Source organism: Talpa occidentalis, unplaced genomic scaffold, assembly GCF_014898055.3.
Source record: "Talpa occidentalis isolate TD23 unplaced genomic scaffold, MPIMG_talOcc4v2.1 talOcc4.6, whole genome shotgun sequence".
Classification (NCBI taxonomy): Eukaryota; Metazoa; Chordata; class Mammalia; order Eulipotyphla; family Talpidae; genus Talpa; species Talpa occidentalis.
The window spans coordinates 42,932,332-42,948,911 of NW_023604972.1; the positions used below are offsets into that span (position 1 = coordinate 42,932,332).

The 16,580-nt window shown below is 37.3% G+C and overlaps 1 protein-coding gene across 3 annotated transcripts in view; it reads left to right on the top strand.

Moving 5' to 3' along the window:
* The first annotated feature begins 366 nt into the window (after window positions 1-366).
* MTHFD2L (methylenetetrahydrofolate dehydrogenase (NADP+ dependent) 2 like) overlaps window positions 367-16,580 on the top strand; it is a 97,052-nt gene continuing 80,838 nt past the window's right edge. Inside the window, exons 1-3 of one of the 3 annotated variants that reach the window (XM_037529109.2) lie at window positions 393-423; window positions 2,126-4,973; window positions 5,305-5,392. In XM_037529109.2, coding sequence (XP_037385006.1) covers window positions 5,385-5,392 — 8 coding nt within the window. In that variant the 5' untranslated portion in view covers window positions 393-423; window positions 2,126-4,973; window positions 5,305-5,384. Of the gene's footprint in view, window positions 424-2,125; window positions 5,393-16,580 lie in introns of all 3 variants that reach the window. The other 2 variants (XM_037529111.2, XM_037529112.1) reach the window with 2 other exon arrangements.

Sequence of the window (16,580 nt, forward strand, 5' to 3'; positions counted from 1 at the left end):
AGGTCAGAGGCGTGCGGGGTGGGCTCCAAGCCCGGCTGCCAGGCCGCAGCGCCAGCCGCTGCCAAGCGGCGCGCGAACCTCCCCGCGCCGGCCGCGGCTCCCGGCCTCGCCTGCTCCGCCCCTGGCGGCCCAGGAGTTCCTTCGGCCCCGCCCCCGGCCCTGAACTTGGTTCTTGGCCCCGCCCCTGCATGGCGCCCCGGAACAGGCTGCTGCTGCGACTGGGGAGCCCGGAGTCCGGAACCGGGAGCCAGGCCTGCAGCGGCTAGGCGGCGAGCGGCGGAAAGCGGGGCCTCCGTCCGGCAGCCGCGGCCCGGCGGCCATGCTCGAGCTCGCGCGAGGCCTGTCGCTGCTCCGCGGCCGCCTGGGCCGAGCGCCGGCGCTGGGCGGGGGCGCCCTGCGGAGCTTTCGCAGCAGCGGCTGGAGGTCGGTGCGCCCCGGGGAGCCGGAGCCCCGCGGGCCGCGCGCCCGGTGGGAGCCGCGCGGGGGGAGCGGCGTCGGCGCGGGCCGGGCTGCGGGGCGAGGCGGGCCTTGACCTCTAGCCCGGCCGCTCGGACGCGCTCGCCTCTGGGCTGCCTTCAGCGTCTGAACTTCCCATTTTTCAGTCATTTGGGAAATTTGAGGCTCTCAGGAGGTGCCGTACGGGCACAGGGCATGCTTGTTCTAAACGTTTCTTTTTGTTTCGGCGGTTGTGTTTCGTCAACAAAGGAGTGGGCGTTGTCTTGATGGTTTTCTCTTGTTTCAGTTCGTGAATTCCAGGGCTGGGGGTTCTATTAAGTTCTTTCTTATAACTCTCCTAGAATCAGACATTAATTTTGACTTCTCAGTTTTTCTCTTTAGGCAGCTGCTTCCCAAACCTCTTTCAATTTTGAGCGAAGTTCTATCTTAGATTCTTTTTATTTAGATCTTGTTGCCAGCTAACAACGTGTATTTGTATTGAATGCAAACGGGTGCATTTTAACTCTTCTGCGGTGTTGCCCAGGGGCATTTTACCCTCCCTTCATCTCCTTGCAGAAGTTGCAAACTCAAGTTTAAAAATAAAGCCAATGACTCCAAGAGGGATTGTTTTTAGACTTTTTAGGACTTTGTGTAATGCGCTTTCATTGCTACTTTATATGGCCAGGGATTTGTGTTTTATTAGTCTTTTTGTATTCCCAGTGCATAGCACGATTCCCCGAAGAAAGTGTGGAAACATAGCCACTGTTAATTTAATTTAAATTGATTAACTCTGATGCATGCATTTGAACTTTAGTCTTCAGTGTCTGAAATAAAAATGTTTCCTATAGGGTTTAATTGAAGGTGGTGTCTAGGGAGTAGTCTTCCAAGAGATATGAGAGAAAAGAGCAGTGACTCAGAGTTCTAGTTTAGTAAGCTCTCTCAGTGTCTGAAAGAATTGCCAGTTGGATTGGAGTTACCAACTCCACTATCTAGGAAAAGGAGATTCTGTAGAATTCTATTTGTGTTGCAGAATTGGGTGAATTAACTACTCTAGTCATTCTATTTAGGTGGGGTTTTTTTTGGATTTCAGTTGTTGAAGGGCTTCTTTCCAGGATGAGGATATTCTTTTTCAAATTATAAAAGCTGATTAATTTCCCTTTATCAACAAGATGGTAACAAAGTCATGCTTGGCATGAACCCCTATCCTTTTCATCACTGTGTACTTGGAAAGGGAGTCACAACAGTTACTACAGCTCAGACATCTCTCACACACACACACACACACACACACACACACTCTCACTCACTCCTGGATAATTCAGACTTTTTATTATATTTAATGACTTCTTTATACTTTACAATAATTGAATATAATAGGTTTGAAAAGTTACCCTTAATATAATTAAGCAGTATTATGTTCAACCCAGCTGCCTTCAGCCTGGAATGATGCACATTATAACTGTGTAAAAATAAGCAATACTTTTGTTACTTTGTATTTTTTAATGCAGTGCCAATTAATTTAAGATAGGGTGATATTTTTGACATCCCATTGGCACCAAATATTACATCTGAAGGTGGAAGGTGAGCTTGTCTGTAAGCTTGAGAAACACACCTGTGGACTGTTGGGTCTCGGGTGGGGAGGAATTCGGACAGTGTGTTGATGCTTATTGGTGTCTCTTTTCTCTTCTAGGACCAGCAGAGAGAAGAGATTCCATCTTCCAGAGTTCGCCACTGTCTGCCTCCCCACTTGACCCCATCCTCAGTCATCTTTTTTTTACATATAACAACACATTTCTTATCTAGTTCTTCATAGTGAATGTGGTTTAAATCTGACATAACCTATTGACTTGAAATTTGAACCTTAAATGTTAATTGTTGCTAGAAATTGTCCTTGGGTTTGATAAGCTCCACAATCACATTGAGTATTTTAAATGAATGGATTTATTTCTGAGTTATATAAAGCCATAGGTGAAAAAGTATTTTTCATATTTTTGACTAATTAGATACATATAATATTGGAACATATAAATCCTTTTTCAGTGGGGAATTTTATATTAATAAATGGAATTTCAAGTAATAATGTTTGACCAAGTTTGAAAGTTAAAAATCTTGAGGTCTCCTTTAACATTTTTCCCTCAATGTTTTCTTTGAAAATTTGCAGTGAGGTTTTCTTGTTTACTTAGTAAATTATGAATTAGAAGAAAATGTAATTAATGTCAAAGAACTAAATTAAGCCCTTTTATCTATGGCAACTTATTTCTCAAAGCAAATTACCTTAACAGTCAAAAAGTTAAAAAAAATTCTTAGTGATTAATTTTTTTCTTTATTGCCTTGCTGTGTGAGGAATTTACAAATCAAAGTAAATTTCTCCTAAGTATCCTTGGAGAACTCAGGGATGGTTATTATCCAGGAAGGCTTTTCCAGCTGCTCTACTTAATATTACATCATAAGCATTTTTCATGTTGCCATTGTTTTTACTAATATTTTATTGACTGCATCATATCACATTAAGTCAATTGGCCATAATTTATTTAACCACCTTGCTATTGTTCAATGTCTAGTCCTTGGAACATATGAAATAATTTACTCTTAGATTCAGGTCATGTTCTCATCAACATCATACCAACCAAGTTTGTTTATTTAATCATCTGACCTCTGTAGGTTTCTGTAATTATTATCATTAAATGATAATAGAAACAAAAGACCACACAAAGATCAGTAAATCTAAAGTGTGTATATATACACATACACACACATACATATATATGCATTTTAAATGTTCCCTCCACACTCTTTTGCCTGTTTATGACTAACTTCACAAGTAATAGCTTTCATTTCAGTAATCCAGATGTGTTAAAAAATCAATTTTATTACTGTTCAATGATTCATTACTTTGTCTTAAGTACTTTGCTGAAATTTTTCATGCAGTTTATCCTTCAATGCTCACATTAACTGAAGGAAAAATAGTCATTGTTACTATTCCCACTTAATAGATTGGGAAATTCGGGTTTACAGAAATTGAACAACTTGTCCAAGTTCACATAGTATATGAATGGTGAACATAGAGTTTAAACTACATAATCTGCCCACCATTTTGCTTTATTAGGAATTTATATAATTGTTGACATACCTCTACAACTCAGAATTTTTCTGTCAAGAAAACTAATTTTGCAATTTATAATGCTTAAACATTATGTTGTCAATTCTCTCAATATAGGGTGTTCTTGACTTGCAACCTCATAGATAGAATTCAGGGAATCTATAAACTGGGATGGGAGGTTCTAACGTCTAATAAATTTAGCATTTTTTTCATTTGTGAAAACTGAAAACAACACAGTGATATTATCAGTGCTTATGATGTTCCTAATAAAAACCACAGATGTTTTAATATCACAGAGTTGATGCAGAGATCTGAAAACAGAGTCTTCAATACCTTGATATTGTAGTAGTTACTAGAGTCTTGTTATTGGAGTCTGTTATTTTTTTTAATAACTTTCATAGCTATTTAAGTAAAACATTTCCCTTGTAAACTATGTGTTTTATATGAAACATTTTCAAATATTGTTCTGGGAAGGTGTCTATAGAGTTCAACAGACTGCCTAACTGTTCTTGTGGTACAAAGCTCAGCATAAAAAGTTGTGGCAGTTTGAAAAAACATCAGTGTTTTCTCATAGCTACTTATGTTTCAATTTACATGTTAAGGTCCTGAAAGCGTTAATAAGTTTAAAAAATTGAATACCAGAATCATAAAATGAAAAGAAGTTGTTTTACTTTTTACTGATTTAAAAATTATAATTTATGATAAAATTACCTTGATGTTGTATATGGGAGAATATTTAGCATGTGAATTGAAATGGTTTCCCAAAAGTCCATAAACTTAACATTTGTAAGTTTTAATTTATTTTAAAAACATGCTTTCAAAAGATTTTTAGTAAGAGTGATTGATTTTATTCCATGTATGATGTTGCCCAAGTTACCTTGGGTTCCATTTCTATCATTTCGTGAATTCCAACTCAAAATCTCCAAGTTGTGTCCTAAGATACAAAGCAATTAAACTATGTTAGGACCTCTACCTGTGGAGGTTCTAATAATAGTATTAGCCTTTTTCATCTTTATAGATCAGAAGTTTATTGCAGGTCTAATTAAAGTTAATGAGATTAAACCCTAGTTGTATATAGAATATGATGCTAAGTATATAAATTAAATATATTGTTGATCTTGAGACTTTGTTACCTTACTGTTTTGTGGAGGAATATTTTGATATACAAGGGAAGTAGTGATTGTATTTTTTTCTTATTTTTATTAATTTTGCGTTAGTTATTTAAATACTTCATTTAGTGCCAGTAATTATAGATTAGGATGGTTAGTTTATTTTCTGGAGGTATTGTCAAACAAGCTGAGAGAAACAACACTAAATGCTTTCTGATCTCCAATTACCCCTAGTTATCTGAACATGTTTCCATCTGTTACTAAACAAACTAGGAGAGAGCCATTTTTGCTGGGCGACCAATCAACTCAACCAAATACTCTTATGAAAGGTCAGCTGAGAACATTCTTACATATATAGAGAAGGAAATTGCCTGCCTTTGAGAGCAGTTAAGTGACTTGTACAACCTTAAGTCTGGACTACAACCTGCTACTAATGACAGTCAATACTAATGACTTTGAGTAATTTGTACTATATTATGCTGCCCTACTAAACCCTAAACCCCTCCACCTCTCTTCTGCTATGATTTTTTGGTTTCTATTGAAGTCACAATTATTGCCAGTCCAGCAATGCTAATGATGTGGGTAGAATAAAGTACTAAAAGGGAGCAATCCTTGTCCTGCCTTCTTTGGGGGCTGCTCACAATATTTCTGCCTTTGTAGGAAATGTCATCCTAGGCAATTGATGACTGCTTTATATGAAGAATTAAGGCATCAAATTGACTGCATTTTGATGTGTGTTAATGACCAGGTAATTCTAACTTTTTGAACAAACCATTGGTTTTTGACCAAACCAATGTTTGCTTACCCTCAAATATTTTCAGAGTAAAAAAGGGACATTAATGAGAATAACATTTCACATGTGACTTACGTTTTAGTAAATAATGTACATCCTTTTACCTTAAAACAATGTAAAATTTTATATTAACTTTATGTTAATATATTTAATTTTTATGTTGATTCTGTGAATATAAACTTCGAACACATGCTGAATTCTTAATACATGTTCATGTACTTGAATTAGTTTCTTGCCATATCTTCCTTTAACACCTTGATATTAATCATTTCCAAAAACAAAAAAACTGTCAATAAAATCTTTTACTTAATTTTAAAATTCACGAGCTTTCTTAAAAGTTGCAGAGCGACACTTCTCTAGAATGTCTTTTTAGTTTCAAAATACTTTCTTACAAATGCCAGAACACCTGGCAAGCTCTAAGCAAACTATACTGAATGGAAAATAGTCTCAATTTTAATTTTTCTTTTTTTTTCTTTTTTTATCTTTTTTTTAAATAATTTTTTTTTAAAGATTTATTTATTTATACAAGCACTGGATACATCAGAAGCGCGGGAGGGTGAGAGAATTCACCAGAGCCAGAGCAGGGAACACAACAGGCATCACAACTGATGAAGTACACTGCTGAGGGGAGCAGCAGGCGCCGCAGGATCAATTCTAGTTTTTCTAATATTGAAGTGTGAAGCTATTTCTGCCAATTATTTTCATGGGTGCTATCTTTGCGTCTCCTTTCACAGTACGTTTCTTTGGCAAATACTTGAGATGAAAGTCATCAAGTAAATTAAGCCTATTTATGATTTAAAAAAAATTGGGGGCCATATTTACGTTCAGTAAAATTACAGGCCTTATTAATGATATTCCATTATGTTATAAAATATAAATTTATGAAAAGAAGATCTTCAAAGATTATTCCCACAAAATGAAATATTATAGGTTGGGATTATAGATGTGTCTCTTTTCTTAAGGACCGCAAATTTCAAACAATGGAAATTTATCCTCAAAATTCTAAAGCTTATAAATCTGAAATCAGGGTGCTGTAGAGCCATGCTCTTCTAGCTGCCGGTTGTACTGGCAATTCTTGGTGTTCCTTAGGTTGTAACTGCAAAACCTCAGCCTCTGTCCTTACGTGGTGTCTTCCCTCTGTGTTTTCATGACACATTCTATGTCTCTTAAAGAACAGTTTCGAATCTGAAGACCCCCTCCTTCCAACTCTGGTCTATTTGTTGAAATGTTGGTTAATAATTTCAAACACATTTCTAAAATCTGATGCAGGCAGGGAAGACTATTCTGCTATTGTAAAATTCTTTTTTTGTATTTATTATTTTTTTTTAAAGATGCATTTATTTATACAAGAACTGGGGTACAGGCCAGAGACACGGGAGGGTGAGAGGATTCACCAGACGCAGAGTGGGGAGCAGAACAGGCAGAAGGACAAAATACACCGCTGAGGGGAGCAGTGGGTGAGACAGGAGAGGTCTGCTGCACCATGTGGGTTTCTCCCTGGCTGGCTAGGAATTGAACCCGCACTGCAGAGGCCACGGACAGCTTCACAGTGTGGCATTCAACCCGCTGCGCCACTGAGGAGGCCCTTTTTTGTATTTATGAACTTCATTACAATAGTTATGAATTTAGTTACAAAAATTTTTTGTGTGCAATACTTGTAAACTTTGTTACCAATTTATGCTTCAGTTGGTAGAAGATTATAACTTGTCATTGTAGATGACTTGTCTCATGATATTTGGAGCACATATGCTTTAAACATTTCTTCATATTGAAAATAGTTAACCCCATCAGGAATACAAGAGCAAGGACTTTGCTTTGAGAGCAAGGGGTTTTAATTCAATTGCTTAGCAGTACTGCTTAGAAAATGTCACAAACCACTGTGGGCCTATAGAAAATCTCAAAGTTCCTGGCAATTTCTTAGTCATTCTGTCTCATCAACAGTCTTTGCTGTTATGATCAGTGACAGTTTTGTCAGAGATGGTGGTGGTTTTATTAAGACATCAAGTATACAAAAGTTTACTTTGGGGAAAAAGGGCAATTAAGAGATTGCATACTGTATAATTCCATGTATGTAATATTTCTGAAGTGAAAATATTTTGGAGAGCAGAACTGTGGTTGCCGGTATGTAGGAATATGAGTGGTAGTTAGGTGGCTGTAACTATAATGTTCAGTTTTAGCAACATCTTCGTGGTGATGGCTTAGTTTTTATATCTTGATTGTGGTAATGGTGATTTGAATATGTCTGCACGTGTATTAAAATTCATAGAAACACATCTACATACACAAATTAATTCCTGTAAAACAAATCTGAATAATTTTGTGGATTTCTCAGATTTGCTATTGTATTATAATTAATTAAATGTTACCTTTGAGAGAAATTGACCCAACAGATACATTATAGCTCTCTGTACTGTTTTTGCAACTTGTAAATTTATAATTATTTCAAAATAAAAGCTTTTAAAGATCAAAAAGAAAGCAAGCCAAATGAATGTCATCTAATTGGTGAAGTTAAAAACTTTGACAATAGGGGCCTCCGTGGTGGCGCAAGGGGTTAAGCACCGCACAATGAAGCAATCCACAGCCTCTGCAGCACAAGTTCGATCCCTGGCCGGCCAGGGAGAAACCCACATGGTGAGGCAGACCTTTCCTGTCTTGCCTACTGCTCCCCTCAGAAGTGTATTTCAGTCAGTCTGCCTGATCTGCTCCCCACTCAGTCTCTGGTGAATCCTCTCACCCCCCACACCTCTGGCCTGTACCTCAGCTCTTGTATGCATAAATAAATAAATCTTTAAAAAAAAACTTTGACAATATCAAGACAATAGAGTGGTATAACCTCTAACTTAGCGCTAATGGGCTAGTGTATCCACTTTGGAAAATAACATAAATGGAACACTTACACATATCCTGTAATACAACAATTCCATTTCTGGATGCATATCTTAGAGAAATAGTAAATATGCATGTGTGTGTGTACATACATATATTTACACATACACATATATCTATACAAATACATTGTGCACACAAGGATTTAAGATGCTATACAATACAAAATATTTTTATTTTTTTATTTTTTTAAAAGATTATTTATTTATTCATACAAGCACTGGGTACAGTCAGAAGTGCGAGAGGGTGAGAGAATTTACCAGAGCCACAGCGGGGAACAGAACAGGCAGAGTGACGAAATACACTGCTGAGGGGAGCAGTGGGCGGCAGGAGAGTTCTGTCGTGCCATGTGGGACCCTCGCCGGCGGCTGGGGATCGAACCGGCGTTGCAGAGGCTGCGGGCAGATTTGCAGCCCACCGCTCAACCACTGCGCCATCAGGGGAGGCCCTATAAAATATTTAAATATTTATAAAATAGCATAAATATATAGTGTGGAACATATATATTATAATGCAATATATATTATATCTTTAATGTTTAGAGATACCAATATTAGAGTAAATGATAAAGTAGTGAAATTAAAAACCCAAATTTCAGGATTGTGTTTAACTTTGCAGGGAGGATAAGGGTTTGGATAGCAGAGGGATACCTAGATGATTTCAATGATTATGTATATTTTTCTTAAACAGTGCATTTGTTTGCTAATTGTATCATTATTTTCCTTATCTGTTTTATAGATATGTTTCAACACAATTCAAGAGATTCTAATTTGATAACATTTAAAAAATATGACAGAAAGATAAATATCTGGTAAATTGCCTGTCCATTTTATTTTGTATATACCTTTTTAAACTCCAGTCATATTCATTGGTAGTTATAATAGTTATAATTATGTATGCACAATTTTTCTTTCCTTTATACAATGAATATTTTCACATATTACTGTTTTTATAATTCCTATTTTCAGTAGCTGCATGATTCCAACAAATTACAGTACACTAAACAATTTAACTATTTAATATATCTTTAAATATTTAATGAATACATACACTGTGCAGAATACTCTTGTTAAGCTTTAATGATATATTGTTGTAAATATAAACTTCCTACCCGACACAAATTGGAGGCTGGTAAAGTACAGTGATGTCAGCTATGAAAGAGAAGTGCAGGGTGCGTGGGAGCTCATAGCAGAGGAAGTTCCCAGGATAAAGAGGTCAGAGAATGTTTTCTGGGGTGTCTTCCAAGCTGAGACTTGAGGAATTTGTGGAAGTGAAGGAGAAACAGATTGGAGAAACAGAGGTTGGAGTGGCAAGAGAGAAGGAAGAATGTTTACAGTCAAGAGGAGATACACATTCTGGAAATCCAGAAGTGCGAACCTAGCACAGTTGGTGAATTTAAATACAGCAGTGTATAGTGTGGGACTTGGTGAGCGCAGTGTTCTTTAGTGATGGTCTAAAAATAGCTGATACAGGGACTTTTAAGCACAGGAAATTTGTCAAAACTTTTGTTTCTTAGGTCAAAAATTTTGGAGTCATATTAGACTTCTTTTTCTCACGCATAAACTCAATTTCAGAAAATTCTAGTGGTTTTACCTTCAAAGTAGATTCAGAATCAGACAACTTAGCACAACTGCTGTCCCCCTTGCTCAAACTCCATCAATGCTTGCCTGGGATACCACTCTGGTCTCAACCTGCCTCTCTGCTTCCCTCCTTGTTCCCATAGAACCTATCTCCCACATTTGTAGCTATCATTGAATAATGAAAATCAATTCATGGCACTCCTCAAAATCTTCAACTAGGGCCTCCCCTGTCGCGCAGCGGTTGAGCATTGGGTTGCGAAGCTGCCTACAGCCTCTGCAGCGCTGGTTCGATCCCCGGGCACCGGAGAGGGTCCCACATGGCGCGCAGAGCTCTCCTGCTGCCCGCTGCTCCCCTTAGCAGTGTACTTCGTCAATCTGCCTGCTCTGCTCCCTGCTCTGGCTCTGGTGAATTCTCTCACCCTCCCGCGCTTCTGACTGTACCCAGTGCTTGTATAAATAAACAAATTTTAAAAAATTTAAAAAATTAAAAAAAAATCTTCAAATAGATTTCTGTCTCAGAGTAAAAGCCAACATTATTTCAAAGTCCTGTAGGACCTTATGGGATCTGACATCCCACTATATCTCTGACTTCATGGCCAGAAACGGTCCATTTGTTCACACTGCTATCTATCATTGATCTGCTTGTTATTCCTCAAACAATCTAAGCACAATTCTGCCTGTGGTCTTTGGATTTTCCCTTGACCGGGAATTATTTTTTTCCAGATAGCCAAATGATTTATTCCCTCATTTCCTTTATTTCTGCTCAGATGTCACCTGATTTATTTGGGAAGTAATACCTTAACCCACCTATGTAAAATAGCAACTCTGATTCCTAGATAATATCTTTCCCCTCTGCTTTCCATGATATATTAAAGATTTGCTTTTTTTTTTTAAAAAAAAAGATTTATTTATACAAGATCCGTAGTACAGGCCAGATGTGCGGGAGGGTGAGAGGATTCACCAGAGACAGAGCAGGGAACAGAACAGGCAGACTGACTGAAATACACTGCTGAGGGGAGCAGTGGGTGAGACAGGAGAGGTCTGCCTCGCCATGTGGGTTGCTCCGTGGCCAGCAGGGATGGAAGCAGCACTGCAGAGACTGTGGACAACTCCACAGCAATGTGCTCAACTGTCTGCGCCATCAGGGAGGCCCAAGATTTGCTTTTTAAAACATTTGTTTATGCTTTCTTCAACTAGAATATAGTCTCCATGAAAGTGGGACAATTTTATGCAGTTATTTATGTTCGCAATGCTTAGAATAGTGCTTGGCACATGAAAGGTTCCCAGTATGTATTTTTAAATTAACACACAACTGCATGTAATAAGGCATTTTAACCAGGGAACATAATTAAATGGAAAATCACTGACTACATTATGGAGAATGAATTAGCACAAATAAAGATTCGAGTAAGGGAGAACTCTTAGGAGATCTATGCTTCTGTTGTTGAACATTTGAATTTTTGCTGATGTTTAACAAAATGCATTTCAGCAATATGTACGTTAAAAATCTTATTTGTTAATGCATTCAGTGAACTGGATAATGTGTATGTGTGCCAGCTCTTCCAGCATATGAACTGATACACACATCTTCCTGTTGAGCTTCCATTGCTTCCATTGTTGCTTCATTTATCCATATATTTTGTTGCTTACATAGCAAGGCTGGTGCTTTGTAGTGACTGAAGCAACTAATGGGATGGGCTAGCTGCTACCAAAAATGCTTAAATTCCCTATTCAAAATTGGGTGGCATTTTATGGGTGTTAAACCAACCAGTCCAGACTATAATTAGCAAGATGACTTAGCACCTTGGTGCTATAATGTTATTTTTTTTAAAGATTTATTTATTTATGCATACAAGAGCTGGGGTACAGGCCAGAGGTGTGGGGGGTGAGAAGATTCACCAGAGACAGAGTGGAGAATAGAACAGATGGATTGACCAAAGTACACTGCGGAGGGGAGCAGCGGGCAAGTCAGGAGAGGTCTGCTGCACCATGTGGGTTGCTCTCTGGCCGGCTGGGGCATGGAACTAGTGCTGCAGAGGCTGTGAACAGCTTCGTATGTTGCTTCTTAACCCCTTGCACTACCAGGGAGGTCCAGGTGCTATAATGTTAAATCACTCTCTCAGAGCCCAACATATAAGGTGTAGTCAAGTTTAATATGTATATAGATTCTTTCTTTGGAAACCCAGGATTTGGTTTTTTTTTTTTTTTTTTGGTTTTTTTTTTTATTTTAACATTTATCATTTTTTACATTTTTTAGACAATATTTGCTTCCCCCCACCCCCTCAGATTGAGTCCCCATAGAATCTCCTTCCCCAAGGCACCCGTGCACCGTCACCACAGTCCCCTGTGCTCCTCCTTCCATCTCTCTCACCACTCTCCCTCTTCCTCCCCTGTAGTATGTCTCTGGTTTATAATTGTCTGTTTTTGCTTTGTTGTGTTTTGTACTGTTATTATTATTATTATTTTTACACTGATGTCTTATTTGGTTCCCCTATATTCCTGAAACCATCCGATATTTTTCTTTTTCTTTCTGGCTTATTTTACTGAGCATAATTCCTTCTAGCTCCATCCATGTTGCTGAGAATGACATGAGTTTATCTTTTTTGATTGCTGAATAATATTCCATTGTGTATATATACCACATCTTCTTGATCCAGTCATTTATTTTTGGGCATTTGTGTTGTTTCCAGGTTATACCTATTGTAAGTAGTGCTGCAATAAATATAGGTGTACAGGTGCTCTTTTGAATAACTGTTTTTGTGTCCTTTGGGTAGATCCCTAGGAGTGGAATTGCCGGATCGTGTGGTACCCTGAAAACAAAACTTAAACTCAAAAAGAAATGTGTTTTATCTTAACTTGATTTAGTCTATAATTGTAATTATGAACTAATACAGAGATACAAACCACAAATATTCACTCAGGAAGTAATAGGTAACCTGAACATCTATATTGAATAATTTAAATTTGTATTAAATAATTTACATTTAACCCTTGCTTCAAGAAGACACCAAGAGCAAATGTTTTCATGGGTGAATTCTACCATACATTTAAGAAAGAAATACTACATTCCACACAAACTCTTTTGGAAACTTGAAGTGGATGGGATATTGCCTAATTCATCCTCTGAGAGCAGCTTTACCCTGATACTAAAATTATACAAAGATACTACAAGAAAAGAAAGATACAAATACCTCTCATGCACATAGATGCATGATATTATGGGTTATCATTTTACATAATATCTGAAAAGGATAGATACATCATGACCAAGTGAGACTTATCCCAGGAATGCAAAGTTGGTTTAACATTTGAAAATCAATCAATGTGATTATCCAAATGAAATAATGTAGTCATCTTATTAGACACAGAAAAAGTTTCATAGTATACAGATATAAATTCTCATCAAACTAGGATTAGAATTAATCATAGAATTAAATTTATAACCTGAACTCAAAAAACTTCTGGAAGGAAACTGGAGAAAACCTTTGAGACCTTGAGTTAGGCAAAGATTTCTTATAAACAATCCCAAAAACTTGATCCATAAAAGCAAAATTGATTGAAATTCATCAAAACTAAGAAGTGGTCTTATAAATACCCAAGAGACTGAAAAGAAAAACTAGGAAGAAATACTGCAAATCATATGTCTGACAAAGGACAAATTAAGATACACAAAGAACTCTTAGACTCAATAGTAAGAAAATAACCTAGTAAACAATAAGTACAAGATAAAATTACAGAATTCACCAAAGAAGTTAGGCAGAGTGTAAATAAGCACATTAAAAGATACTCAACATAATTATTCATTAAGGGGATTCAAATTCAAACCACAATACTATCAGATAGCCACTAGCATGTCTAAAAGTTAAAATTAAACATACTAAGTGATGGTGAGTATGTGGAGCAATTGGACCTTTCATATGCTGCTGTAAAATGATGCAATCACTTTGGAAAACAGATTGAGGCTGTTTTGTTTTGTTGTTACAAATTTAAACATATATTTACCATATGACCTGGTCATTTTACTCCCAGATGTTTGCTCAAGGAATGTGCACAAAATGCTTATACATGGATATTTATAGCAGCTTTATTTGTTAAGCCTAGAAACTGGAAGTAACACAAATATTAATAAAACTTGAGCAGATAAATTTTGGTACATCCATAGAATGGAAAACTACTCAACAATAAAAATAAATGAACTATTTGTAACAACATGAATAAATCAAAATAATTATGCTGAGTGGAAGTAACTGGTGACAGTGGAGGTTATAGTGCATGAGTTCATTTTCTATAAAGTTCATGATAGTAATTAACTAAAATATAGTGATAGAACCCAGATTAGTGGTTGCTAATTAAGGAATGAGGGGCATAGCAGAGATAGACTACATATCTATAGGTGGAATGATGAGATTATAAGAAAACTTTCAAGGGATAGATACATTCATTTTCTTGATTGTAATGTAGGTTTCCCAAGTAATCCGTATATTAAAGCATATATGTATATGTATAACAAAATTATATGTATGTATTATGTCAATTATACTTTAATAAAGACATATAACAGTGTAGCAAGATTGATACAATGAATTTACCATTATCTGCCGTGTCTTTGAAAACTATAGATTTTAGTGAAGAATCAAAAGTAGAATTTATTGGGCCTCCCCAGTGTTGCAGCAGTTAAGCGCCGGGCTGCGAAGCTGCCCACAGCCTCTGCAGCCCTGGTGTGATCCCCAGCCATGGTCGAGGGTCCCACATGGTGTGCAGACATCTCCTGCTGCACCCGCTGCTCCCCTCAGCAGTGTACTTTGGTCCTTTGCCTGTTCTGCTCCCCACTCTGGCTCTGGTGAATTCTCTCACCCTCCCGCACTTCTGACTGTACCCAGTGCTTGTATAAATAAATAAATAAATCTTTAAAAAAAAAAAGTAGAATTTATTTAAATTGTTTCTAGATTTAATTATTTTATCTCATCTGTTTATTTGTTCATTAATTATCTACTCATAATTATTATTAAAATATATTTTTATTATTAAAATATATTAAAATATATTTTTGTGTTGAACTGAAGTAGTGGTTTTCAAACATGGCCCAGCACAAGAATCACCTATGGGAACTTGTTAGATGGGCAGGTCCCTTGACTCACCCCCTTAGGAATTCTGAATAGTGGTGCAGTCATGGGGTCTGGGAGTCTGCAATTCCAGCAAGCTTCTCATGAAATTTTGGTGTATGCTTATCCATAGACCACATTTAGAAATTACTTCTTAGCAGAACATGACTTACATCAAAATTGTATGAGCCTGGATGGACCACTGGTATGACACCGAAATGGAGTGTTCTTGATCTGCTTCTACCTGTAATATATACCAACCTTATTACAGAGCAGTTGACTTATTTGGATGGGGCAGCAAGTTTTCATTTTGTGTTTTGGCTGATATTCCTGATGTCTTTCACTTTAAAAAATAAAATGTGTACAGGTACTAGAAAAAATTAAAATGCTATAAGATTTTCCTTTATCTTTATTGTCCTGGCCTTTCTTTCTCCTCCTTTTCCTCTCCTTTACAATATTCAATGATCTAAATTTGGCATTTGTATAATAATCATATGCTACAGATCTTGCTTTCTTGGGACCTTTTTTTTAAAAAAGATTTATTTATTTATGCATACAAGAACTGGAGTACAGGCCAGAGGTGTAGGGGGTGAGAGGATTCACCAGAGACAGAGTGGGAGCAGAACAGGCAGATTGACTGAAATACACTGCTGAGGGGAGCAGCGGGCGAGACAGGAGGGGTCTGCTGTGCCATGTGGGTAGCTCCTTGTCCAGCTGGGGATTGAACTCGTGCTGCAGAGGCTGTGGGTAGCTTCACAGTGCTGTGCTTAACCCCTTGCCCCACCAGGGAGGCCCTGGACCTTTCAGTATTGAAAGGATGGGCAACAGAAAGAAGAAACTGTCTGATACATTATCAGGTGTATTTAAGAAATAGACAGACAGTAAGGGACACATAAGACACAACTTTTAAGGTTGACTTCATGGAGAACAGAAAAACTTTTTCAGAAAGCATTTCTTTGTGTTGTTCCAGAGATAGATTTATGTCATCTATCAAAATATAGCATAATTTATCTCCTTAAGTACTTACAATCTGTGAGGAAGCAATGTTTTGTGCAAAGTGTTTGCATTAACCGTGATGCCATGGGTGTGGGAATAGCAACCATCTGCTTGTTGACCTAGTCCACACCATAATCAATAACAATCATGGAAAGTTGTTGTCATGGAGCTGTCCAGGCCATGGGATATTGTTTTCTTCCATCTTGATTGACTTCAGGATTTTTGTAGGATATGTCAACTGAGCGTGAATTGACTTAGTCTTGGCATCATGAGACTTACATACAGCATAGCATGGGACATTGAGGATGGGTGCTGGTTTTAACTAGACATGGCCTTTTTTGAAAAAATAGCAGAGCTCCTACAAATCTTGAGTATGTGGTTTGTGTAATTAAAATATATACAAAAGTTATCAAGTAATAAATAGCATAAATTATAATATAGAACTGAAAATCATAGTTGATAGCCTTCACAAATTATGAAATATTTTTGTAAGCCTGAAGAATGGGTGTCAAATATACTTGACAAACATGAATTTTGGTTGCTCGCTTGGAGAATCATTGATAGTCTGTTCATTTTTGT